At 46.0% G+C, this 27,739-nt stretch overlaps 1 protein-coding gene across 4 annotated transcripts in view; it reads right to left on the bottom strand.

Annotated features, from left to right (window-relative positions):
• Window positions 1-1,782: 1,782 nt before the first annotated feature.
• Pgm1 (phosphoglucomutase 1) overlaps window positions 1,783-27,739 on the bottom strand; it is a 59,468-nt gene continuing 33,511 nt past the window's right edge. For 3 of the 4 annotated variants that reach the window (NM_017033.3, NM_001429273.1, NM_001429272.1), the window contains 8 exon segments: window positions 1,783-2,404; window positions 6,983-7,117; window positions 9,293-9,476; window positions 12,388-12,523; window positions 21,704-21,819; window positions 24,576-24,730; window positions 26,009-26,199; window positions 27,229-27,354. In NM_017033.3, the coding sequence (NP_058729.2) occupies window positions 2,315-2,404; window positions 6,983-7,117; window positions 9,293-9,476; window positions 12,388-12,523; window positions 21,704-21,819; window positions 24,576-24,730; window positions 26,009-26,199; window positions 27,229-27,354 (1,133 nt within the window). In that variant the 3' untranslated portion in view covers window positions 1,783-2,314. 4 annotated transcript variants of the gene reach the window in all.

Raw genomic sequence — 27,739 nt, 5'->3', positions numbered from 1 at the left:
AGCTTTAAGCCTCCACGCTGTGGCCAAGCGGGGTCAGGAAAAGCAGCTGATTTGTAGCTGGAGCGAGCAGAACATTTTTAAAGCTGATAGGGGTGCAATATTGGGAGTGTCTGCAGCTGACTCCACAGACAGAGAGCTGTGGAGTACACACAACACAATGTCAGAGACAAACCCTTGCTTAGGGTAGCCGAGAACCAAAGCAAGGTGTTTAAACATCTGTTCAGCTGAGCTGGCCAACATGGGATGATGACATCTCAGCTGGAGGGTTTCTGGGTGGCATGAATCTCAACACTTGAAATAAAATAGATGCTAAGGAAAGATGAATGCCAACAGCTAGTATTGCTCTCCCAATTCATGGCATTCTAAGTTGTTTATTGATTTGATCCCCCAGCTCACCCTACAGGCAGTTGGAGGGCAATGATACCCATTGGACATCATTTCTTTCCTCTGACCCTTAGCCAGTATTAATGTCCTGGCTGAGACATACAGATGTTGAGACTTCTTAGGGGAACCATAGCGTTAAACTAACAATCTCTTAATGCCCTGGTGAACACTATCAACCTTTAATAAGCAAAATGATGTTTTCACACCTTTCCCCACTGTTGGATGTAGTCTAAAAACCAGAAATGATTAGTGCCGAGCAGAAGTGAACTGTGGAGTTGTGTTGCCCGGGGAGCACCCATACTCTTACAGGGGTTGTGACTTTGGTGGGGAACTGGGATTCACTTGTAACATGGGAATTGTTGAGTTTCTTCCTCGTGGGATTATTGGGGATCAAAAAGCACACAGAAAGTACTCCAACGAGTCCCTGGCATAGAGTCAACGCTACAGACCCACTCACCCATCACCACCACCAGCATCTTTGCTAACACTCAGCTGTCGGCTGGTTCCCTTGTAAAATGATAATATTGGAAATGTCGCCCCTGGGGTAAAAATTCTGTCACCTATAGTGGAGAGTCCCCGTTGCACAGTGGAGGTATGATGAGCTGAGCCCTTTCTGGAATAGTCAATATAGCAAAGTAACTTTGTGTTGCAAGATCCTTGCAAACCATAAAATGAATTGTAAATATTAGTATTGTGATTTGTGCATCAACATCTAGAAAGAGTGCATCAACGCAACCCTGCCTGTCTGACAACTTACTGTGGAGCAGATACTGTGCTCACTGGCACCCAAAGCTAGACCTGCTCTCATCTCCCACTTTGAAGATGAGGGGAACGGCATCCAAAGGTCACTTGAGGTCTCAGGTACAATTCAAACCCAGGCACTCTGCTTCAAAGTCCACACCTCTAACTGCTGTGTTACCCTGAGGCCTGGAAGTCTGAGGGGTTCTGCTCCTGCCCCATTAGCAGGCCTGGGACAGTAACATTAATATATATATATATATATATATATATATATATATATATATATATATATATATATACATATACACATACATACATACATATATATACATATATACATATATATATGGCATTACAGGATAAATATATATTAAATTACAGGGTAATATATATGGCTTTGCTCCTCCGGATCCACCAGATCTGAAAAATCACCATCTTGCCCAAGTCATTGCACCAAGAATTCTTTGATGACCTTGGGGGCCTCCCAGAGGCTGCTGAGTTGATGAGGTTAAAAAGTTAAGTTCCTTAGTGGAATGACTTTCAACCTACCCAGAAATCCAGCTAGGTCATCAAAACAAAATACAATCCCCCTCCTCAAACAAGGCCAACAGTCTGGGTTTTTTTTTCTTTGTAGTTAAGAATAAAGACAACAGCAGGCAACAGGGGCACATTCTGCTTTAATACCTCAACTATCTGTGCAGATGAGAGATGAGAAATAACACAGATCTGAAGACAAGCGCATCTCACTCGGAGAAAAATTGATTAGAGAGAAGGCACCAGAAACTGTCTTCTGCTGGATTGCATGTAAACATTAATGGGGAGACTTTCACAGTGGAGCAGGAACTTCAGTATCACTCTACAGGCGCACACCCAGGGACAGGAGATGGCCTCCAAATCTTTACAGTGTAGTGTACTGTACCTGATGCTGGGAGACAAAGGCTCACACAGCGGGTATCCAATAGGGCAAGAGAAGGGACAGACATGGGTGCGAGCCCTCAGGTCTGCTTCTTCGCACACCCCCCCAAACAGTGGCAGTGCCTCCCAAATGGCTGTTTATCAAGTGGGAAGTAAAAAAAATCAAGATGGAGTCCTAAAAGGCCCAGGCGAATACACTGTTTCTGTCTGTGCTCTTCAATCAGGCAGCGTGGACAGTTCCTGGGGGAGGGATGTGCCACATCCAGCCATCTCTCTAGGTGATGACAGTGGGCGCAGTGCGGCCTGTCCTCTCCTGGAGCTGGGACACTTTCAGAGCAATGGAGATCAGGGGCGCCAGCATGACCTGAGAGAAATACAAAGGAGAGAACCCTTTCCATCACTTTTCTAGAGAGATCTGTGGTCCACAAGTCCAATCACCCACCCAGGGCTCCAGGATGCCTGAAGCTCTTCTAAGTGAAAAAGCAAACCAAGTCTGGCTCCTGCACTCCTTACCCCAGCGAATGAAATCCATGGTCTATCCTGCCAAGGAAGCAACCACACCATTCTCTACAGTTCCTCTCCCTAGGCCCACATACATGTCACCAAGTCTGAGACCCTTACACTGTGAACCTCACCACGGTACTCGGTTCTCCCCTGCCCTCTCCTGTTACTCAGGATTAAAACCCTGCTCTCTCTTGGATACTTCTGCATCCCTGAGCTGATCCTCACACTGTACTCAAAAAGACCTTTCAGGGCTGGAGAGATAGCTCAGTAGTTATGAACACTGGTTGTTACTGGTTGTTTTTCCAGAGGTCCTGAGTTCAATTCCCACCAACCACATGGTGACTCACAACCATCTGAAATGGGATCTGACACCTTCTTCTGTCATGCAGACATACAGGAAAACAGACTACTCAGTTACATAAGTAAATAAATGAGAGAGAGAGAGAGAGAGAGAGAGAGAGAGAGAGAGAGAGAGAGCGCTTTCAGACAAACAGCTCTTCATAGCTTCAAAGCTCCTTCAAGGCAGTGGGGGAAGGGGTGGGGTGGGTAGGGGAGAGGGGTGGAATCTGCTGTTGAAATGATTCATCTTTGATATTAGACAAATGAAAAGTACTCATCTAGTTAAACTACCTGTTTTACAGAGCAGGAAACTGATGCCACACTAGACCAGAAGTGTGGCTTGACTGGACACAAATGGCCAGAAAATAGGACCTCTGTTTGCCATTACATTACTGCCTTGCATCCACACTCAATCTGCTAACTGGGAAAGCCATCTGCTGAGACTACCACGCTGCTGGCTTGGGGCTCCCCAGCTGGATGGTGGTGTCTGCAGGCACAGAGGAAACCCCAAGCTTTTATGATCCTCCATCCTGGGAACTTAGGTTCAGAATATACTGTTCATTCCTTCTGGCTAGCATGGATCAGGCTTTTGTCTTGAAGACAGAAAGAAATAAGCATCCCACGCTCCTCTTCTCCTTCTCTGTTTTCTCAGGGGCCTGCAGTATAGTTTCCAGGGCCCTTGGTCCAAGTTTTCAGAACCACACAAGGAGGTGGAGATTACTGATCTGGAACCTGGCTACTGGAAAGAGTGTGAAAGAGAAGCAGCTCTTGCCACTTCCTTATTCACAGAAGCAACTGTACACTAAGTATTTAGTTGAATTCAGACGCTGGAAGCAGAAGGTTGGCTGCACGGACTGTCAGGCAAACAGGCTGCCACCCAAAAGTTAAGCTTCAGCTCTGCAAAAACTGAAAAGGCTGGGATTGAGGATGTGTTGGGAGTGATGCAAGCGTGCACAGCGTTACTAAACTGCAGGTTTTAAAGACAGGGCAATACAGTTGGCTTACATTTTTTTTTTGTTTTACAATTAAAATTGGGGGTCAAATTTTGAATTGAACGACTATAAGAGAATCATTCTTATGTTTTTAGTGTGCGTATGTATATGTGCACGGCACATATGAACACACAGGCATACAGCAGCACACACGGGGAGGTCAGAAGGCAGCTTAGGGGAGCCAGCTCCTCCACCGTGTGGCTTCAGGGCTTCAAGCACGGGGTCATAAGACTTGGTGTTGAGCTCCTTTACCTGCTTTGCCACATCAACCAGCTTTGAAGTGCCTTGTTTGATTTTTACTTTTTAAAGATTTCTTTAAACACGTGGGTGTTTGGCCTGTGTGTACGTATGTGTATCACATATGAGTAGCATCCATGGAGGTCAGAATAAGGTATCCGATTCCCTGGATATTATGGATGGCTGTGAGCTGACAGGTGGGTGCTGGGAACTGAACCCATGTCCTCTGCAAGAGCAGCAAGTGCTCCTAACGTCCCCAGCCATGTATCTCTCCAGCTGTGACCTGATCATTCTCGTGACCTGATCATTCTGATCAAAGCTGATCTGATATGCCAGTCCCAATGCTGAAACATTTAAAATTCACTGTCTCCCCCAATCCATACAAGGATGCAAAGTTATCACTGCACCATCATACAGACAAGCCAACCAAGACATTCAAACATGAAACAATCCACCCATGTGCATGGGTCTCCAGGGACAGGAAGAGAATTTAAAATAAGACCCAGTAACTGTACAACCTATATCTCACAGCCACTCTAGTAGGACTCACCAAATTTGAGGGCTTTTTTTTGTTTTGGTTTTTTTTCGGAGCTGGGGATCGAACCCAGGACCTTGCGCTTCCTAGGCAAGCGCTCTACCACTGAGCTAAATTCCCAACCCCCAAATTTGAGTTTTACAGATTTTACTAGGCACTAAAACAAAAAAGCACATATGACACACATTACTTCATTTCTTTTTCATAAAAATTGGTTTGGATTTAAGGTATCAAATGTAATGTTTTAAACTTTGGCTCCCCGCAGGACAGTGATGATAGAGGTGTGTGTGCTCTAACAAGAACCCAAACTCCCAGATCCCGACAGGACCTATCTAATGAAGTGGCTACTGTCAAACTAACTTACATATCCAATCTCATCACATAGTCCTTTTTTGACATGGTGGTGGAGAAGGCATCAGCAATCCATTTTCTCAGAAAAATGTAAGCACTTAATACAGCGTTACTAACTACAGGCATCAAAGTGGTTAAGATCTCCCGGACTCCCACCTCCTACATAAATGTAAGTCTGTGCCCTTTAACTAGCATCTCCTGACCCTCCAGCTCCCGCTAAGGACCCTTCTTGCTGTTTCTGAGTTAAACTGTTTCTCTTTTAGCTTCCACAAATACATGAGCCCATATAGCATCTGTGTCTCTGGGTCTGGCCTGTTTCGCTCAGTACAGTGCTTGTTCTCCAGGTTTACCATGTGGCTGCAAGTGGCAGGGCTCTCTTATTTTTAAGGTGGCGTGATTTTGCATGGTGTGAATTGGTTACAACCTTACGTCTTCATCCACTGACAGCAAGAGAGCTGGACCCACATGTGGACCCATAAGCATGGCTGCCCAGCAACAGGCTAGGAGACACAGCCATCTCTTCAGCATAAAAGCTCCAGTTTCTTTGGACAGACATCCAGACAAAGATTGTTAACCACAAGGAAGTTCTTTGTAATCTGTCTGTCTGGAGTGGGGTGGGGTCATATGCTTTGGGATATCGGCATACCAAGGTGCTTCCGATTCCCCAGCACCAGCACCCATCTGTGGTCTTTCTGCCAACAGCCGATCTGTTGGGATGTAGCCTACTCTGGCTTTCATTGCAGTTCCCTTATGAAGAGACATGGCCTCCTTTCCACACACCCCCTGGCCATTTGTGTGCCTTCAGAAAGCGTCTGTTGAACTCCTCAGCAGATGCTATTTAAACGAGCATCTTGAACCTTTAAGGTACACCAGGAGCTGTGGATCACCGAGAGCAAGCAGGCCTTGCTTCCTGCACACCTTAGAGAGAGAAAGCAGTGGCTCAGGAGCCTCTGTCAGGGTGAGTGCTGTGAGGCACACACTTGGGTAAAACTCCTCTGTGCACAACTCATCCTCTTGGCTCCTCCATTTTGGCGACTATCCTGAAAGTCCAGATCCCTTATCATTCCTCTATCCAACCCACCAGACTGCAAGTCAGTAGGTTTCTCAATGAAGACAAATAGAACTGCCTGCCACTCCTTGCCCCGACCCCCACCGGGCTGGAACCAGCGAATGCTCTGTTGGAGCAGATGATTCACCAAGCACAGCGATGCGTGGTCAGTGACTGCGCAGACATCACATAAGGAACCAATTCGAAGATCTAGTCTCATGTAACTGCTACTGGATAGGGCACAAGCCTCCTTAGGCCTGGTTGCCTTTCCTGCCTTATCAGTATGAGGAGAATAACAGTCTATATAATTTAAGGATAAGGAGGAGGGGTTTGGGCAGGGAAGGGCACTTGCTTTGCAAGCATTGCCATATCCGTTAAGTCCCCAGCACCCATGTAAAGCAAGCTGTGCATGGCTGTGCACATATAAGAACCCCAGAACTCTGGGGAGCACAAACAGAGGAGGGTCACGTGCTAGGGGATAGCCTAGATTCAGGCTTAGTAAGAGACCCTGTCTTGGGGGAAAAAGTAGAGACTGAAGGCAAGGTACTGGATGTCTTCCTCTGGCTTCCAGGAACACAGAAGCATGCATCTCTCTCTCTCTCTCTCTCTCTCTCTCTCTCTCTCTTACACACACACACACACACACACACACACACACACACACAGTGTGAGGGAAGTGGGGGAGGGAGAAAAGGAGAGTGTTAACTGAGTGTACCTATGTGGCAGGCTTAGTAAGCAGCAAATGTTCAGAAAAGCTAATTACTGTGGTAGTTATCAGGCATTTGCTGTAACACACTACAAGAGACAACGGGGAAAGCAAGTATAGCTGGTGACCTGAAGGACAGCTGACACCTGGCAGTGACATCATGGGTTCAGCAGACCACGGTCACCCTCTCGAACCAAAACAAGAGACCAGGGTACAGGCTGAACCATTACCTGGGGGTCCTGGTTGATCTTGGCAGCGTCCTTCTCGTAGCTATCAATATAGAGCCGGATGGTAGCCCCAGCACTCCCGGTGCCGCTCAGTCTGAAGATGATACGAGAACCATCTGCAAAAATAAGCCGCAAGCCCTGGAAAAAGATAAGCAGAGGGTTTTCCCACCGAATCCTGAAAGGGGGACTGAAGCCCAGCAGACCCTGAGCTGTCCATTTGGAGACCCAATCTTATCCATCAGAGGATTAGATCCGTGACAGATGGCAGCAATCAAACCCTGTGAGACTGGCTTCTGTCAGCCTCTCGCTGCACCCAGACGAAGAGGCTTAAGTAATGTAGGAGCAGCATTTCCAGGGGCATCTGGGAGATACGTTTGTGGTGATGTTGGACGCCTTGAGGCTCTCTCTCCTGCCTATTTCCCTGTGATTCATGGACTGGTCATTTCAGTCTGAAGCTTAATAAATAAGGAAAGCTGCTTGGTGCAGAGATCTGACTCATGGCCCTCGAGGGAACTAGAGGCAGATGAGGAGAAGAACTCTTTACAAAGCACTGCTAGGGAATCTCACAAAGGGGCCATGTGCCCAACAGTAGGAGCAGGTGCTCAGACAAACCCAGTATGATGCAGGGGCCAATCATGAGGATGGCTCAAGTGAGGGCCGTGTGGGAGCAGGGCCTTCTTCCCTCTCACCCAGGACCTTTATGCCTCACTTAAGGAGAAGCTGACAACTCCTGATACATTTCTCAGTGTAAGGAAAATAGGCTACAGCAGACACTGGCCTAAGGGCCCTTCACTCTTTATGAATCTGTCTGGGCTTTGCATGATGCCAGAAACTGACCAGAGGGAAAGGTCCTCATCTCCTGGGGTTTGTCCCTATTCCACAACTCCAAGTGTGTCATTCTTTAGGTTTACTGTGAGGACTGCAGGCAGGATACAGAGTGTGTTCTCCAGCTCGTCAACGCAGAGGACGCAGTCGCCCCAACTCAGCCCGTTTTACTTTTTAAAAGTATTCCAGGATTGCCTTTACCCCCAAATTTCAGCTTGAAGCTTCTGCTATCTCCCTCTGTTTCCTCTGGGCCCTGTTCTCTCCTACCCCATCTTCCTGCTAAGTGCTCTAGCATTCTCATCCCACGGCACAGGACCCAGCCCCAGCTTCCCAGTGTGCCTCTGACCTCATGGATGAGGGAGGGGCCTGTACAGTTGGGGTTTCATGTTCTGAACTTCTGCTTTGACTCTCCGGGCTCCACTACAGCTTCCGCACAGCCCTGCTCTCCCCTGGGCTGCCCTCTCCTCTACATGCCTCCTCCCTTCTAATGACAATCAACCAAACCGACCCAGAGTTTTCATACACGGCGAAGGCACATGGACATGCCACTTGCTAGAACTGGGTACAGAAATTGAGGAGGCTATGACGTCCACCCACTCCCCACTCTCTGCATTGGGGCTTCTGGTAACTCCTACTGAGGGGCTTCCGGTGACTCCCCAAACCCATTCCCTCCAAACATGGCAGATGCCCTGTGAAAAAGCAGGCCAAAACTCTGCACCTCTCAGAAAGAGCAAGCAGGGAGACCGCCGGGTCTGGCGACACTGTCATCCCCTTTGTTGGTTCTGCTTCTGAATCCCCAGACTTCGTTCCCGGACAGCAGGCATCTGAAAGTGAGTGACCATGGGGGAGAGGGAGAGGGGCGACTGCCCTGCAGCCTTAGGTGCCCGTCATGAGAAACCCCAGCCATCTGTCACTATCCAGGATGGTCCAGATTCTCAGCTATGCTATCCTACTATGTGCTGCCTTGTCAGCTGGCCACAGATAACAACAGTGGGGGTTTCTAACCAAGGGGCCCGCCTTAGAAAGTCATGTCCTTATTCTGGGTCTGGAACACGAGAAAGGAGAGCATGCAATGTTATTCATGACGTCATAATGCTGCGACACCTGAAGAGGGAAGAACTGATCTCTAGGGCCACGGTAATGTTCCTCCACAGTTTTAAGACTTTCCCATACATTCCAACATGGCGTCTTGAGTGTAATTACAAAACTCCCGCTGGCATGTAGGCTCAGAGTTCTAGCATGGAGATGCAGGGAACTGCAAAGAACTATGGCAACAACAACAACAAAACCAAAACAACAAAAAAAAAGTTCTCCAGATGAATGTGTGTGAGAGTCACATGTAATCTGGCAGAAACCCAGCAGAGAACAAGTGTCCCAGGGAAACACACCTGCCAAGGAAGCACGAGCGAGGGTCGCTTCCTCATGCTCTCTTGAGGCAGAGATGACACTCTAGGGTATCTCGCTCATATACTCACAGTCGGCTCCTACCTGATTTTTTGAAATGCTTCCATCTACTGGGTCACTATATTCGAAATTATCCGCTTTCTCCACCGTGTAGACTTTATCGTTTGCTGAGAACTGCTTCCCCACAAAGGAGCGGTCCAGCATCAGGGCCTCCAGGTCCTTCATCATTTTGTTTGCACCCTCGGCTTCCACCTCCTCGTAGTCATACCTGGAAGAAGTTATGCAGTTGAGAGCCCGGGGTGATTCACAGCATCTGAGGTAAGCAGCACTGTCTCCATCCTGGGCCCTCCCCCAGAGCCGTCTACTTTCAGGAGGCTCCCAAAAGCTGTGAGCTTGTCAGCCAACCTGGATGGAGTGGGCTGGGGGTGAAGGGAGAGCTTAGAAGAAAAGGGAAGGGCCTTCTGAATAGCCTGAGGACTGCTGACTTGCCTTTTCCACAGAAAGAAGCACTAAGATGCTTCAAAGGAGACATCACGTTCTGCCACATCTCCCCATCTTGAGGAGGGAACATGAACTGCTCTCTCACCTCCCAAAAATTGCTAAGTCAACCAGCACATAATTTAGGCCCTTCTTGTTCAAACCCCTATCGTTCTTACAAGGCTGGGCCTGCCCTAGGCTTTGGACCTGTGTGGCACTGCGAGACTGTGGCTACGCAGAGTTCCAGTCTCCACAGGAATCTCCTTGAGCTAGGCGAGAATGTGAGAGCCCAGATAAGCAGCCAGAAGCTAACTAGCTATGCTTCAAGCACCAGGCTCCTTCAGCGGGCGTGCATTCTGCTTTAAGTTTAGCCCGATAGAGGATGCCTGAAGTGGATGATAAAGGGTCAAGAAAAGAAAACAGCTGTGCCACAAATCAAATTCTGCGTTTATTATTTTCTTTCAAGACTTGTTCTCGACCTCTTTTTTTTGTGGAGTTAAAGACACTCGTGTGCTTTTCTTAACATGGCAATGCATGTCCTCTTGAAACAGAGACTCAAGATGGCAGAACCCATTTGTTTGCAATAGTCAAACAAATACAAGATGTGCACTGTAACACCTCTGAGACATGAGGAATACTGCAGAATTACAGCCAACTTATGCTGGCTCCAGGAGTCTTCGAAGCTGAGACAAAATAGCCCCCTCCCCACTGAGGCTGGCGCTTTCCCTCCGTTAGAATGATAAAGAGCAAGAAATTACAACCAGGCTTCTCCTTTATGCTTGTGACCTTTGGGCGTTTGGGGAAGAAGATTTTTAAATCCCAAAACACAGAGGGTTGGAATGGAAAGAATCCTGGCTTTGTAACCAGACAGAGCAGGCGAAGACTCCTGCAAAGGATGGTCAGTTGTCTCGACCCTTGGCATCTAGGTGGGGTTATCAACTAATGGTCTTGAGGCTTATGACAGATAACAGTGTGGCAATCTAACGTTGTTCGGTGAACAGTGATTGAGCAGTGGAGTCAAAACCAATCGTAAAGGCAGGCTGAAGACTGGATTTGTAGTCCTTGATTGGTGGTTGTAGTTGATACAGAGTAAAGCTATGATGAGACATTTCCAATATGGAGGTGTGCTTTTGTATCAAGAGTGAAGCTTTGAATATCACTCAACCTTACTCTACTCTGGTTACTGTTCACTCATTTATCTATTCAAGGGGTATTCACACGATGTCTCTATGACTCAGGAGACACCATGGAGCATAAAAACATTGTGTGTTTTTTGTGAAACTCTGGGCCTAGAGAGTAAGTCCATGATTGCTACTGTGAATTACCAGGTGCTCTTGCTCCTAGGGAGGACACTCCTGATTGGTTCCTAGCACTTCTTCATGATAAGACAGGCAGGTTTTTACTTATGCTTTCAACAAAAGAGTACTTTAATCCTCTTGAAAGGTTAATGAGTTCAAGTTGCTTAGGGTTGAATTCTTTTCTGACTTTATGAAAACTGTAGACTATCAGCCCTGGAATATATATACATTTATTTTTCTTTTAAAAACATCCAGTCCAATGTACCTATTTTATTAAAAAGGCAACTAAGAAAATAAACAAACATACAAAAACAAGAGAATAAGAACAAAACAAACAAAATAAAGCCAGGCATGGTGGCCCATGTCTCTTGTGGCAATACTTGTGAGGCAGAGGCAGGCAGACTGCTGTGAGTTTGAGGTCTGAGGCCAGGGCAACACAGTGAGACCCCGCCTTGGAAAAATGAAAATAAAACACAAAACAAAAATGGCAACCGAGGACCAGGGAGATTATATCCATAAATTTCTTACATATATTACTTTAATATACTTTTTACAAAAATATTAAGATCCAGGGAAACAATTCTTTAATTCTTACACTTATTAAAGGATAGGCAAATTAGAAATAGTGAAAAACACTACTGGTAAAACAAAAACTTGGGGGTTTCTAGAACTTGAACCCAAGGCCTCCCACATACTGACCACATACTTTATTAACCAGCTGCACCTCTAGCCCCGCCCCACACGTTAAAACTTCTTAAAAATAAAAGTATACATGGTAAAAAGAATTGTTAAGTGTTTTTAAACATTTTGTTTCCAGTATAATCACTAGTACCTGGGGAAAAAATTAGGGAGTACATATTTGTTGGATCAGTGACTGAGATGCCATGAGTTCTATTTAATGAGTCAGAAAGGCAGATTTGAACTGAGCACTGTTTCCAGAATTTAAGGAAAACCACTTCCAGGCCTTTGAGATCTAGAGTTTACAAACACCTCCAGATTCTGATGTCACTCCGTCCTCTCAATAGCCAAACCGATATTCTCCTTTCTATGGATGAGAAAACTGAATGCGAAGGTTAAATGACTCCCTAACTCAGAAAAGGACAAAATCAAATTCAAATCTATTTCTGTGAACCCAAATCTAGTATCATTATCCTGCCAACCTGATGGATACATTTAAAAATGCTTATAAAGCCTATATTCTTTTAATTAAGCTAGCTAATCTTTGTTCTTTATGGCTGAATCACGTCAACCCTGATCAAATCACGTTCAAAGTCCCCAGCATAAGAAGGTGAGAGTGAACTTGAGTGTCCTTATCATCACAGACAGAACGAACACTGCCTGCCTGAGAATTCTCTCTGCTCACTTTCCCACCATCTCTCCAACTCAATCCAGACTGTGCCTGACCTGGTGAAGAAGTTCCGACCAAACTTCTGCCAGTGGTCTTTGAGAATGTCCTCCACGCTCTGTTTGCGGGTGGCCAGAATGGAGAGCCAGGCCAGGACGGCCCACAGTCCATCTTTCTCTCGGATGTGGTCTGAACCTGCAAGGTAAGGAGAGCGGTGGCTTTTCAAGAGTCCTGGAGAGAAAGCCCAGCCTTACACAGGCTACTGAAGCCGACAAGGGCTCTCCTGAGGGCTACAGGATACGGAGGGGCTCGAGAGTGCAACCAAGTGGCACACTAGCTACAAACAACGGAAGTGACTTAGGAATCAAATTGGCAGACATCGATAAACATCTGTGGGATAACCTGGTAGAGCTTGGTGTATCGACTACAAAATATTAGTGTAGGAGGAAAACGTCCCATATCAATAACTAATTATAAAATCGGTATTGTAAATTGTCAGTAAATTAAAACAGTCTGTAGCACCATGGAATAAAACAGAGACACAGATATAGAAGAGACTCAAGTTAATAAAATCTCACTTTGAGCCTATGGGAAAATGGTGTATTGTTCTTAATGATGTTATTTATCATAACTGGCTCATTACTATAAAGGAGCTTTAGGGGGGTTGGGGATTTAGCTCAGCTCAGTGGTAGAGCGCTTGCCTAGCAAGCGCAAGGCCCTGGGTTCGGTCCCCAGCTCCGAAAAAAAAAGAAAAAAAAAAAGGAGCTTTAGGGTTTGTTCCTAAAATGAAAACAGTTAAAATTTAGAAACTTAAAACCCTACGAAGCATGACGGTGCCCCACATGTAATTCCAGCATAGAGAGGTGGAAGCAGGAGGATCAGAAGTTCAAGTCCAACCTGAGTCATATAAGGCTTTGTCTCAAAAAAGGGGGAAGGGAGACTGAAAGCCTTTAAACACTAAAAAATATATAAATTCCTTTTTACTCATGAGAGTAAAAAATACAGGTAAAGCCACCATTCAGAAAGGGAAACAACTGACATATTTATCTACCTTAAAAATTCCTATTTCTTCTTCATAGTGCTATACTATACTATAGATAAAATTAAAGATCATTGATACAGCTTAAAGAATCTACATACTTACAATTGTAAAACAAATCATTGGAGGGAAGTGGGAAGGACTGTGTGAGGAAGTGACTGGTAATGGGGCAGTGAGTGGGATATAAAGTGAATATTAAAACAATAAATAAATAAAATAAACAATTATAACACAATAAAAAAGAATATAAAAGAGTATAAAAACAATGTTATTAGTAAGAGAAAAGCAAGATCTAAGTTTTAAAAACACACCAAAGGGGTTGGGGATTTAGCTCAGTGGTAGAGTGCTTGACGCAAGTGCAAGGCCCTGGGTTTGGTCCCCAGCTCCGAAGGGGGGGAAAAAAAACACCAAAGATAAACAGGCAACTCATACAAAAATGAATCAATTAATGATAATGAAGGGTTGACATTATTTTTAAGACGGTAAATTAGACCACAATGAGCACTGGTACTTGTTTGACAATGAGCTGCAGATGTAAAATTAGAGCCCTAAGCTCAGGGAAGCACAGTGGAAATGAGACTCTGATACAATGCTTGGGGTGCGCACTGACACCACTCTCCTGACAGGCAATCTAGAAGGAAGAAAGTATGAAACTCTCAGCGGAAGCTAGCCTGTTCTGGACAGTTTTCTCTACACCAGCAAGGACCCACCGAGGGATGTGTCACATCCTGCTATTCGCTTGCTAAGTTCCCAGCACTCAGAGAAGAGGCAGGCTGACATCTGAGTCCAAGGCCAGCATGGTCTACAGAGTTGGGTTCCTGGACAATCAGGGCTAGACAATGTTCCAAAAGAACCAAAACCAAAAACAACAAAATCTCTACCAAAATTAAGGAATTATCGTGTGTGTGTGTGTGTGTGTGTGTGTGTGTGTGTGTGTGTGTGTGTGTGAAGACCATTTTTAGAAGTCAGATATGAGCCAAAAGTTTCACTTTTAGCATTTTAACTTTTTATAGTAAAATAAAGTATACAGCACAGTGAGCTAATTTTCTATTTCTTGAGGACTAAACACGATCTTTAGAATCATGCTTCCCACATTGCCACACTGCATTCTTTACATGCCTTCCTGTCCTCCTTGCCTTTGCACCTGGTCTTGTTTTCCTTGATGCTTTAGGATATCTGGAGTGATGCTGACCACTCTGTGGTTATGTTAAGGAGTGTCTTTCCTTCCTGTTTTCGCCCTTTTAGACCCAGCTCAAATATCCTCTCCTCTTTGAGACAAGCTCTCAAAGCAATTCTCTGAGCAATTATGAGTTCTGTCTTCTTTCTTCTTTTTTTTTTTTTCGGAGCTGGGGACCGAACCCAGGGCCTTGCGGTTGCTAGGCAAGCGCTCTACCACTGAGCTAAATCCCCAACCCCTTCTTCTTCTATAGCAACCCAAGCAAGACCTCTGGGCTGATAACCACACTCCTTGAGCCCCGCCCTTCTGTTTTCCTCACTAGCAATGTGCTTCTTAGAGACTTGCTATCTTGGTTAACTAGTTCTGGTGACCAGAATAGCAATTGAAATTTAGTAAGGAACTATGAATGTGTGCATGAATGAGCAAGTAAATTAATCCATCTACTCCAAAACTTGTTCTTTTTTTAATTAAAAACAAAAACAAAACCGTTTTGCTTCCAAGATTTTTCTCTTTGATGAATATTACTTCTAGAAATTTGTTAGGGTTTCTACTGCTGTGATAAACATCATGGTGCAGAGGAGTGAAGTATTTCCTTTGGCTGTAGCCCAGTATGAAGGGAAGAGTTCAAGGCAAGAACTTGGGAGGCAGAAACTGGAGCAAAAACCTTACAGGTATGTTGCTAACTAGACTTCTCCCATGGTTTGCTCAGTCTGTTTTTATAAACAGCCAGAACCACCTGCCCAGGGGCAGTATTGCCCACAGTGGGCTTAGTCTCCCACATCAATCATTAATCAAGAAAATGCCCTACAAGCTTGCCTACAGGGTGATGTAATGGAGACATTTTCTCAGTTACGATTCCTTCTTATTCCTTCTTGCCAGACATGCCTGGGTTTATGTCAAGTTGACAAAAAAAAAAAAAAAAAAAAACAACCAGGACAAGAAGCAAAGGGAATCTCAAAACCTAGATGCTGCAAGAAATACAAGCAGTTATAAGGCTTTATATTTTGGAAATATTTACACAATTTCATTATCTACAGACTTACTTTTATCGCCATATTGAGGAATAAAAAGCTCCCCATCTCTCACGGCATTTGCAAATGAGATATTTTGGAACAGTTCATCCTGAGGATTCTGGCAGCTTCCCCAATATACTGGAGATTCATGATAGCTTGGAATTATTTATCTATGTCTCACTTTAAAAAAAAAAGACTTATTTAGAATTACTTTTAGGAGTATGCGTGCGAAACTTTGTGTGTGTTTATGTGCACCATGTACATGCAGGAGCCTGTAGAAGCCAGAAAGGGCATAAAAAACACTAGAACTGGCCTCACCGAATGTGGGGCCACCTCACATGGGTAATGGGAACTGAACCCAGGTCCTCTTCGAGAGCACTGAGTGCCCTTAGCGGTTCAACATCTCTCCATCCCTTGTGTTTTACAGACAGGGTCTCCCTGTGTGCCCCTGGTGAGAACCTGTAGCTCTCCTGCCTCAATCTCAAGTGCTCTGACTGCAGGTCTGTGCACCACACCTGCACTTCCTTTTTATTAAAATAAATTTTATTAAAATAAAGTTAAAAGTTTATATTAGGTTTTTTTCCTTTTGGGGGATGGCTGCTACATTGAAAGCATGAAGATATTTCCACTTCTAAAAAAGAAAGTTTTTTTTTCTTTATGAGAAATAAAAATGAGACCTAAAAAAAAAAATCATTCCAACTTTGACTAATTTGTTTAGAAATACTTGAATCAGACAGAAGACACTCACTATCATAAAGGAAGTCCGTGCCCTGAGTGACATCAACACACATTCTAGCCTGGCGCTCTGATGAATATTGATGGTTCCTAATGAAAAGAGGCACGGAGCCTATGCAGCTAACCTGCTCTCACAGCTGTTGTTCATAGGAAGACAGAAAAGCTCAACTTTTGAGTTGCTGCTCCTAGGAGCCATCTGGGTTCAAATAGGTTTCTTCTCTGATTGGAAAAGTCTCCATTTGGTCATTTGCAAAACTGGAGGAAAGCCTGCCTTCTCACCCAGCTATGAGGCATCCAGAGAAGAGGCACAGACCGTTTGATGTTCTATAATACAAATGCAAGATGCTATTAGAAGTACGGAGAAAAGCAAAATGTTTAGGGGAGAGCAATGTTTTCCTTTCACCATATTAAGCTTTTAAAACATAATGTCCTTTCATTATGCACAGTGGGAAGAAAAATGCCACTTTCCCCTCTAGAAGAAGTTCCCCTCCCTGAGTTTTTTTTTAAGGTGCAAGAAGCCAAGCTCTCTTAAATGTAAGGAGGAGAGTCCACTGTCACCCCCGCCAGCAGAAGAGCAGTGCTGGGGTTTGCTCTGAACGTCTCCACTCTTTTCCAGCGCAGGGCCTAACTGACCCCTGGGAATTCTGCCCTTTCAGCATCTCGAAACACCTGTCACTGTACTCCAGCTTAATCAGCACCTCGTGGTAAGGACAAACTGGGCTCTGTCAGGGCACGCTCTGGGTCACAGGCAAGAAAAATGTCAACCGCAGCTGAGGGAGCCAAACGTTAACGGTTTAGGGATTCGGTTACATTTACATGGCATGGGCATCTCAAGAGCCGCACTGGCATCTGCCTCTGCCAGATGACAGCCTGAGACAGGAGTGGGACAGCTGCAAAATGGCACCATGGACTTCTCTGAAAGTATCAGTATCTTGTCTGCTGCCTACCTCCCTCCTCTGCCCCTCCCTCCCTCCTGAACACACAACTCTGTTTGGAAATTTCCATGCATCCCTAGAGGCCTAACTAATATCACCTCACCCTCACATCCTCATGACACCCTTGACCCCTCTGTGCTGTGGCTACCATTCCCCCAGGATCTTACCCTATTCTTGACTCTGTGATATGCCCACCATTGGCTCAGGACAGCTCTCAAGAAGAGTTTGCCACAGAATGGTCAGCTCCTAGCTGCCTGGATGTAGTCCCATCCTGTTTCCCTCTCTGTGGTTGACTAGGGGCAGCTGGAAAGGACTGACTCGATAGAAAGCCTTCTGCAGCCCACTCCAACCCTCAAGAAGTTGTCCCCCAGGAGTTCCCAGCTCTCTGCTTAGCATCTTCTGCACAGCCTCATGACTGCCCTGGAACTGGGTTTGCATTTTACAGAGTGCCTTTGGTGGGAGATAATGAGTGCCTGGACAACAGGAACTGTCTTAATATGAACTTTACTTTATATTCAACAAATGGAGTCAATGCTAGTATGTTCTGTGTACCACGGTAGGTCTCCCATCCTTGCAGATGAGCACCGAGACACAGGTGGGGAAGTAGACACGCAGGTGAGAGTAACCTGAGTTAAATCTAACTACGGTCCAAGCCTGGTCCCATTGGGACAGTTTGCCTGTAACATCTCCAGACATAGGATGCTGCTGTGGTCCTGGAAGCTCTATGTGTATCAGAAAATGTACTCAAAGCTATGCAAATAGAATGGGAAGACAGAGTGTTGGACCTTCTACAGCAGGCATCAGGCACTCTGAGGAGAAAGTTCTGAGCACCTGGTCCAACACTCCTATCACTTTACATAGTTGGGGTCTGGTGTCTCTGAAAGGTAGAAACTCCTCCAAGACGACAACTTGCTTACCAAATGCCTACAGACTAACAAGACACAGCCAAGTCCAATGAGCAATTAAGGAATAAATTGGTACAAAGAAATATAAACATGGACGTTTTTATTAAGAAAATGAAGTGGGTCCCAGGATATATTAATTTGTTATCACCCCTGTGTGATATGTCACCATTTTTTAGAAGGGATAAGGAAACAAAACCAACACGAGAGTCTCCAGGTGTGGAAAGATCCTAACTGACCGCAAATCTCCAAGTTAATCCCCAACATTTCTTCTCTGTTTCCCAAACCTTCCATTTTCCTGAAGGATTTCAAAACTAGTGACACTCTGAACTACTCCACTTTGAATTTCCTAACTTGACCAAAGTGGGTCGGAACTGCCACTGTCACTGCGTGTCATCCCTACCTACGGTTATGAGGACAACCAGTTTGGCACCATGAGATCAACTGAAAACAGGAGGCCCACACCCTGCCCAGCTCTGCCTCCACACTCTGAGTCCTAACAAAAACCACATTTATCCCTGGCACATATGATGCTGATGCCACGGGGTGTGTCCAGACCTGTGCTAGGTACTTGTGTGAGAGTTGCTCTCTCTGTGGGAAGAACGGCAAGGGTACCTATCCTTAGGAATGCTGCGTCCACGGTAGTGAGGCCTGTTCTTTAAAAGTCTCACATCATGAGCTACTGCTTCTGCAGTCTTGCTTGTATACATGGCTTCGCCTTTGTAAACACTTACAGAGATGGCAGAGTCCTCTGTCCTGGGCTCCAGAGTGGGGGTGGAGCTGAGACCTCACGAGAGTCCCATTCCATTACAAGAGGTGATGTAAGGATTCTCCATTATGTTCAAGAAAAACAAAAATACTGACTGGTGCTTATGGTTCCAGAATCATACTGGACATCACAAACGATGACCTACAGCATCTTTCCCTCCAGCAGGGACCACCTGTCTAGAGAGTGCCGAGGAAGGAGTGTTCTTCCTTTCTCACTCAGCAGCATTCACTCAACACCTCTTCTCTGGGCCAGCAGGAGGCTGTTTGAATACAGTGGAACCCGGGACAGATCAAGCTCTGTCCTTGTGTAGCTCACGGTCTGTTGCAGCCACCATGAACAGCAGTAGATAAAATCATTGCGGTGAGTACACAAAGGTAAGACTCATGCTAGAAGGCCATAGAGGCTTTCCTGAGAAACCACCTGCCATCAGTTGGAGCATGCAGAGGACGGAAACATCCCCGGCATCCAACCTGAGGGGAGATAACAAGGACAATCTTCCCTGACAGATGGGTACATCCCACACGAACTGTAAGTGAGCTGCACCAAAGAGAGAGGAGTGCCCAGCTCACTAGAAACAACCGCCCCACACTCTTCAGTTCCCAGGTCCCGAAGATTTGGGGTCAGTTTGGGGCATGACACCCACGAGAGGCACTGAAGGACTCAGAAGCATTTAGAAGCTGGTGAGGGAGAGTCTACCAACAACGTGAAGTGAAGTGAAGAAGCTGGAGGAAGGACTAATGGGTAGCCTGAGGAAGACAAGGTCTCAGTCCTGCTACTGGTACCTGAAGATCTGCCGCCCGCCCGTGACAGCCGCTGTGGTATCTGGATCTCAGGCCGCTTCTCAGTCAATGCCAGACTCCTGCTTGGCTCTGACCCATTATGCACAATGAATGCTTCCTTCATGGATCGCTGGGATAAAATGTTAGTGCATGTAGTGTGTTTGTGTGTGTGTGTGTGTGTGTGTGTGTGTGTGTGTGTGTGTGTGTGTAGAGGAATGACTAAAACTTTTAACAGGTTTCTTATACTAAAATGTTCTGGAGCTTTCAAATACTAATATCATTCTGACTAACCAAGTTTCCCAAACTAGTTTTCGGGAAATTAGCGTTCTTCCCCAAATCTACCCTCTAGAAAACCTGGCTCTAGACTCTTCCCTGTTCTCTTGGCTCAGCGCTGATGCAGCCCATTAGGGACATAGACATAAAAGTTTAGACATAGTGTCTCCCCTGAAGAAGAGTGACTGGGCTGGATGTCACTCTGCTGCAGAGTGCTTTCCTAGCATGCTCAAGACTCAGCTCCTAGCACAGAAAATGGAAGGGGGGGGACCAGAAGACTGGCTCGTGCTGCACCCGACTGACTGGAGACCGCTGAAAACGCCTGGGGAAAAGACCGTCTCGAAGGGAGCAGTCACGCAGTAGCTCACAGAGCTAAGTGGCACTGCCCTCATTCGGTGATACAGGACAGGACTAAGCAGTTGTCTTATATTCTTTATTAAAGACCCAAAATCCTGGGAAATCTAGTGTCCTCTGCGGACATTGTTCAACCCCACATTCACCACTGTCATACCCCCACCCCACGCCAACCCCTGTTTGGATTTTCTCAAAAGGATTTCTCTGTCCCTGGCTATCCTAGAACTCAGACTCAGCCATCTTCTGCCTCTGCCTTCTAAGTGCTAGGATCAAAGGCATGTGCCACCACTGCCCGACTTCACCTATCTTTCTTAACTCCAAATTCTATCAAGTTAATTTGTTATCAAGAAGCGCTGCCATTCTCTGAAGAACAGTGAATGGCTGGGAGCTTCATAAAAACCTGCCGGGCATCTATCAGCTCAGACTCCCAGCACAGGCTCTGGGGCCGAGGAAGGATGGTGTGTGGTACTGACTGCCACGCATGAGTGCACTCAATCGCAAGGTGGGCGAATGCTTGCTTTGGACCTTTCCTTACTAAACAGTGACCAGAGAGTAACAAAGGACCACAGAGAAGAGCCCCTGCATTTTAAAGTGCTGGGCGGAGAGGATGTAAGGAGAGGGACTACTTGAGAGCCCGGCAGCATGGCGAGGAATGAGCCCGTGCTGTGCAGACGTCTGGAGACGAAGAACTGTTTGAGATGCGATGAGACAGGAGGGTAGGGAGAGTCAGGATCTGAGGGAGGCCAGAGCTCAGATCAGTGTTTGCACTGACAGACATGGGAGTGTGAACAAAGAACGGGGCTCAGAGATCACCAGTTGTACTCCATGCCGCCCTTCCTCCAACTCGGTCCACACAGAGACGCCCGTGCCAGGGCTGCAACTTCACATTATTCTACCCATCTACTGAGGTTCACACTCAGGTTCACACTCAAGGTCTCCTCTAGCTAACCCTGATAAATCACAACTTGTTGCTGCAGAAAACTTGGATCTATGAAAGGGAAAGATTTAATGCCATGCCTAAACCTTTTCTTACATTAAAAACAAAACAAAACAAAAAAGTGACTTGTTCTGCCATATTTCTTCTTAGAAATGAAAACATTTGTTAAGGTTTCCTTGGCCACGAAGGGAAGAAAACTGTGTTTACCCTGTGTTTAATCCCCAGAGACTCAATGTCCAATGCTGCCAAGAAGGCCCCCAAACTTCCTGTCTCAGCAGTTGTAATCCTATGAAAGTCAAGCCAGCCCTCCTGTCCAAATGCACCCACTGCTTTTCCAATGTGTATACTTCACCGGGTTGTCATAAATAAACCGTGTCCTGATTTAGGGCTCATCAGCTATCCCAGGATCTGAGGCAGCAGTTGTGGGAGGGGAAAAAAAATGTTAGCACGAGTGCCACTTACCAGTCCCAAAGCTCTCCTCTCCACAGAGGGAAAGCTTGCTTGCATCCATCAAATTCCCAAAAAACTTCCAGCCAGTTGGGGTCTCATACAAAGCGATCTTTGTGGCGTTTGCTACCCTTCAAAGGCATGAAATCAAAGTTACATCACAGCAGGGCTGTGACCGGGGCCATGTGAGGATGGAAAAGATCAGCCGTCATTGTAGGGTCCCACTTAACACTGCTCAGAGGTCAGCATGATTCTGCGATTTGAGGAGAATTAGAAAGGGAAACCTAGGCACAAGGGGCTCTTCTGTATGGATCTAGAGGAACGTGGGTCAAATAAGAGAAGAAAAGATTAATTCAGATCAGTTTAACACTTGAAGTTTAACTGCAGTAAAACAGCAGGGTTGGGGCACTGAAACCCACGGGTCTGGATACAGAACACATCTACAAGCATTCTATAAAGAGCAACAGAATGGTGTTTTGGTGTGCTCATGAGTAATCACCGAGGTCAGCATTTCACAGAGAAAGTGCGGGTCAGAGCAAGTCACATGACCCACAGCCCAGTTCTCAATGTCCCGCCAGCATTTCTTTCTTATCACCAGATGTTCCACTGTGGAGTTTCCCATTCCAGACAGCCTCATCCATTGTCATAAGCAGCCTCTTTCTCCTCCTACAAATCCTTTACTCCTTCCTATACAGATTCAGACTACTGAGGACCTCTCTGAACGGCTGGATCTGTAGCTCAGCAGTGGGGAGCATGTTTCAAACGCTCAGCCCTGTGTCAGATTCCCAGCACTGATAAATAGATGAATAAAGAAAGAACTTTTCAGTGACTTAAAAAAAAAAAACCCTTCCAAAACCCCTTCTGTTTGAGTAGTGGAAGGTGCTTGGTAGTTTTAATGCAGTCTCAGTAAAGTATACATTCCAGGTTCCTGCCCTTTTTTCTCAAGCAAAGTTAGGTGGGGAAAATCACATCTACAATTCTGAGGACCTTGAGATCACTTTTATTTGAAGTAAGGTTTTTCGGTTTTGAGTCTATACAGGTTATCAATTTTTCCAAAAGTTTTAATTAAAGTATTCCTGAGAAGATACAGAATATGGTATTTCAAGGGCACCACAGTGTGGCCACCAACCAGCTGTGAGTTCTAAATGTCGGATCTGGAGGCAGAAACACTGGCTTCTGGGTGCTGCCCTAGGTCAGCTGTGGCGTCTTTGCCAAGGCTGGCACCTCCTGACTCTCAGCTCCTCTCTGTTGAAGTTGGGGTCCGGGGAGGAGCGCGAGATGAGGCACATGAAGAACTCCACTCACCATCCCAGCACTAACATTTCCTTATTGGCTTGGGTGGAGGCAGCCGTACTTCTGAAATCACCTCACCTTCAAAGGTTTGGGGTCTGGGGCTCTGCATTAAATTTTCTTAATCTTTGATGTAGGAGAGATTAATTTTCAGGAAGCAGCTGCTTTTAGCTGGTAAAGCAACAAAACTAAAACTCATCATAATAAACAGAGCATTTACTGTCTGTGACACAGGGGGATGTGGACCTTAGACAATCTCCCTTGTTTTCACACGGTTACCAATGTAAGGAGAAATTTATATACAAAATCTTCATTTTAGGGAAAGAATAAAAAGCTAATCCTCTTAGCACACTATTATATTAACTCTGAATAGTTTCATTATCCAGCTACCCTGACGTAGCTGCTCCCTAGCTGGCTGAATTTAATCAGCCTTCTTGACCTTGGACATGCACTAATACAGTGGGGTTATTGACAGCATTTAATAAGAATTGAATGACTTAATCAAATATGTAAAATATCTACTGTCCTGGCCAAGGGACCCTCCTTAAGCCTAGCCAGTCTTGTAAATACCTGAATCAATACACTCTTCCCTTCCCACACCCATGGCCTTTTACTCATTCACTCCTCACTGTTAACTCAGCAGAAGATCCCTGAGGTCCTGATATGTTCTAAAGCATCCCCTGTTTGTTACTTAGACCTTTCACTTTTAATCATTTTCCATGGGCCTCACAAGTCTCCTTTTATAAATGAAAAAATGCCCAAGAGAACAAACGTGTAAGAAATTCTGATACTGTTTACTGCCACGGATCTTCTGTTGCAAGATCCATGCAAGGGCATGTATTTTCCCTATTGAACTTTCTGCTTTAGTGTTTGGACAAATGAGGCATCACTGCATTTAAGCCTGCAAGGGGAATCAGTTCTGATTAAAGTCTGAAGTCACTTTAAATGACTCTTTAAAGATGCATTTCATGTGTTTGGCTGTTTTGACTGCATGTACCTATATGCCACATGTGTGCAGTGCTCTCAGAGGCCAGAAGAGGAGACTGAAATTATATATGGTTATGAGCCACCATGGAGGTGCTAGGGATCGAACCCTGGTCCTCTGGAAGAATAGTGTTCTTCTTAACTGCTGAGCCATCTCTCCAGGGCCCTCAAAATACTTTTTTAATCATGGTGTGTGCACACTGCTCAACAAAAGGGACCCTGCATAGATCAAGAATAACATCTTGACTACAAAGAAAGTACCATTCATTTATCTCTAGCGTTCGTTTACTTACTGTGTGCATCCTATTTGGGAACACTGCCACGCAGAATTAAGATGGTGAAAAAAAGGACAGTACTTTCTCTGTAGAGGTGACAGCCTAGCTGTGGAGCCATCAGACAGATAGCCTGACAGACCACAGTGTGGCGAGGACCAGGCTGGAGGAATGCAGGATGCTGATGGGCCTTAGAAGAGAGCTAACCCTGTAAATACCTCACTCAAGAAAGACTGCAGCCACAGGCTTATCCTGGAAGCGGAGGACTCATGCTCCAGGCACGGTGCTGGCATAATGAACAGTGTGATGGGAGACAGGTGGGCCCAAGAATGGAGACCTACCGGTCCAGAGCACCACTTGTGGGCATGCTGCGGGCAAAGCCACGGACCCCGGTCTGCTGGAAATACGGAATGCTGAAGATGTTGGCGGCGATGACAGCCACAGAGTCAGAAGGGTTCACAAAGAACCCGTGCTTGCCCAGAATCATGTTCCTATCCTGGGGAAGAAAAAAGGTTCAATGTAAGACCTTTTAATCAGACAGCAAACAAGAGAGACAATAATCTGTGGAGTTTTCCAAAATTCAACCTGGGTCCTACACTCACACTGGGCTTTAAACACGGGGTTTTTTGGTGGTTTTGTGTAACACTGTGGGTCCAAAGGTACCTCCGTGCCCAAGAGTTAAAACTGGTTTCAATTAAAATGCAAGCACAAACCGCCTTTGAGCTGAGCCCTCTGTTCTCCCTCCTGGGGCCGCTAACTTTAACCTCCTAGACCTCTCCAAACTCTGGAACCAATCATGTCTCTCCCAGAGGAGGGGAAAGGATGTACAAGAGAGGAAATGTTGGCTGTTTATGCAGTTTGACAGGTCTACTGGGCATCCTCTGAGGAACAAAGGCAGACTTCTTCAAGGAAGGACTTCTAAATCATGGTTCCCTCCAATTGCTACCGGACTCCCCCCTCCCCAAAAAAAAGGCCGCCACCCTCGCCGCTTCCAAGGTGCCTCCTGTGCTGCCACTCGAGCGCCTGAGACTCGAGGGGAAACGGCAGCACATCCTGCACTCCATCGGAAGATCCCTGGTGACACAGCATCTGCTCTGAGCCCCTTCAGTTCTCCTAAGTCTTGATGTAGGGAATATTAATTTTCAGGAAGCAGTTGCTTCTAGCTGGTGAAGCAGCAAAAATAAAAACTCATAATAAACAGAGCATTTACTGTCCGTGACGCACAGGGATGTGCACCTTACACAATCTCCTTTGTTGTCACACGGTTACCAGTGTAAGGAGAAATTTTCATTTTAGGGAAAGAACAGAACGTTGACTCTCTTAACGTACTCATTATATTGGCTATAAACAGTTTCACTATCCAGCTGGTATTAACAAATGCATGGGTATGTTATTAGATGAAATGCACGGGTATGTTATAAGATGAACCTTCTGTAGAGATTAAATGACCAATCGGCCTGGCTGAGACCTACCTTAGGGCCAGTATCTAGAACTCCTGCAGCTTCTGGAGTATAGTCATTAAATCCTAACTGGGACCTACACCCCCACTCGGCAAATCCGAGTGCCTGAAATCCAATGCACTGGTTATATTTCAAAGCCTTTTGTTTCTGCTCAAGAGGGTCTTTTAATCATTTGGCCCTGGCCTCCTGTGTAACAAAGGGCTCTTGAGAGCTATTCAGCAGGCTCCAATGGCCTGGTAGAAACTGTCCATTTTCCCCCTGCGTCTGCAAGGCCCAGCTTGCATGAGAAACCATTTAAATGTACCTATACACACCCCATCACCATCAAAGGCAGCCCCGAAATCATGCTCTCCTGACTTCATGGTTTCCACCAGGTCAGCAGCGTAGGTGAGGTTGGGGTCAGGGTGGTGGCCTCCAAAATCCTCCAGGGGAACACAGTTCACAGCTGAGTTTGCGGGGGCACCAAGTTCTTCACAGAGGATCTTCTTGACGTACGGTCCCACAACTGTAACAAATTAAAGGATGAATAGCCAAACCCTAAAACTTATTAAAATGTGGAATGGCTGCAGGGTGGGATGCACACTGTGGGAATAAGAATGGCGTGGGCAACTTCCTATCCCCAGACACCATAGTCTTTGAAAGGAGTCATCTACTGAGTCTCTGTCCGTTTTCCAAACATGTGCAGAGGAGGCCCTCAGCTCTGCCGACTAGTTGAGGAGGACACAAACCTTCCATATGAAGGAGGAAGGAGACTCCTCCTATCAAAACCAGAGGGCCAGCAAGGACCCAGTGGAAGGCTGCAGTCGAACAGTAGATTTTTTTTTCAGGGCAGTCTGCAGTGTATCAGGAAGCTCTGCTCAGACCCATGAAAGAGCTCAGGCAAATGCATCCTTCCCCAACCACACAGACAAGTCTGTGGGTTCCGCACCCCTGCCACTCAAATACTCTCCAGTCCTGAACTGCTGCAGGATAGGCAGAGTCTAAATAGTCATGAATTTTCATGATCTATATATGGGAAAGTCTCGTGGCTTCAGGTCATAGTCACGGTTGTCTCTACTGGCCTGGTCAAACAGCCCACAGAGGAAGAAGGATGGGAGATATACATCCTGTTGCTGCTGAGTTTAATCCTTGGCTTGCCCCGGCCCCCAGCTAAGAAAAGCATGTGGAAGCAATGGTGGTGGGGCTCGAGAACATGTCCCCCACAGCTGGCTAGTTAGCAGGCCAATGTCACTCTTCAGAGTGTATGTGGGTGCAGAAGCAGAATGTGAGAGACACAAGAGAGCCCACAACAGCTGCAAGGGACTGGAAGCCCAGGGCTTGGTGTGAAAACACTGAGCTTCACACCAGCTCACCACCAGGGACATCTGTACTGTTCTGCTTGCCTACAATGAGATTCGTAAACTGTGCAAATGTGAATCTGAAATGCTTGTGAAATAACACCGTGTAAGCCATCGGAGGCCTAAGAGGGCTATGGAGGCACCATGGCACACACAGCCGAGAAGCTCCCTGTCTTTGCAGAGCCACCAGCTCATACCTCCGTGCATGGCGTCGATGCGGATCTTCAGTCTGTTTGGGCCAGAGAGTAGCTCCTTCAGTGCGTTGAAATCAAAGATGTTTCTCAGCATTGTGGCATAGGCCTCGACTGAGTCCACGATCTCCACTGTGAGAATAAGTGACATGGGAAGGAAAAACAAAACATATCAGACCATTATGTTCCAACCTAACTGTATCTCAGTGAACCTGCAGTAACTGTGCACAAGGGCGACTGTGACGGCTGTTAAATGTCACCTCAAACATACTAACAATCTTCCCTAGACACAGATGTTACTCGTGATTTACATGGTTTTGTAGACAAGGAAGCTCAGGGTTTGAAAGTCTGGAGCTTGCACAGCTAGGGTGGGACACATGAATTCTCAGCAGAGGCTAGCTGAACTCTGCTATGCTGCCGCCCACTGTCCCTACATATCCCCAAGTCACTTCTATTTTTGGAATCATGGATGACAGGAAAGATAACACCCATTTTTCTTTAATTTTCATTTTAGAGG

The sequence above is a fragment of the Rattus norvegicus genome, chromosome 5 (genome assembly GCF_021556685.1).
Source record: "Rattus norvegicus strain SHRSP/BbbUtx chromosome 5, alternate assembly SHRSP_T2T, whole genome shotgun sequence".
In the NCBI taxonomy this organism is placed as follows: domain Eukaryota; kingdom Metazoa; phylum Chordata; class Mammalia; order Rodentia; family Muridae; genus Rattus; species Rattus norvegicus.
This window is presented reverse-complemented; position numbering and strand designations above follow the sequence as displayed.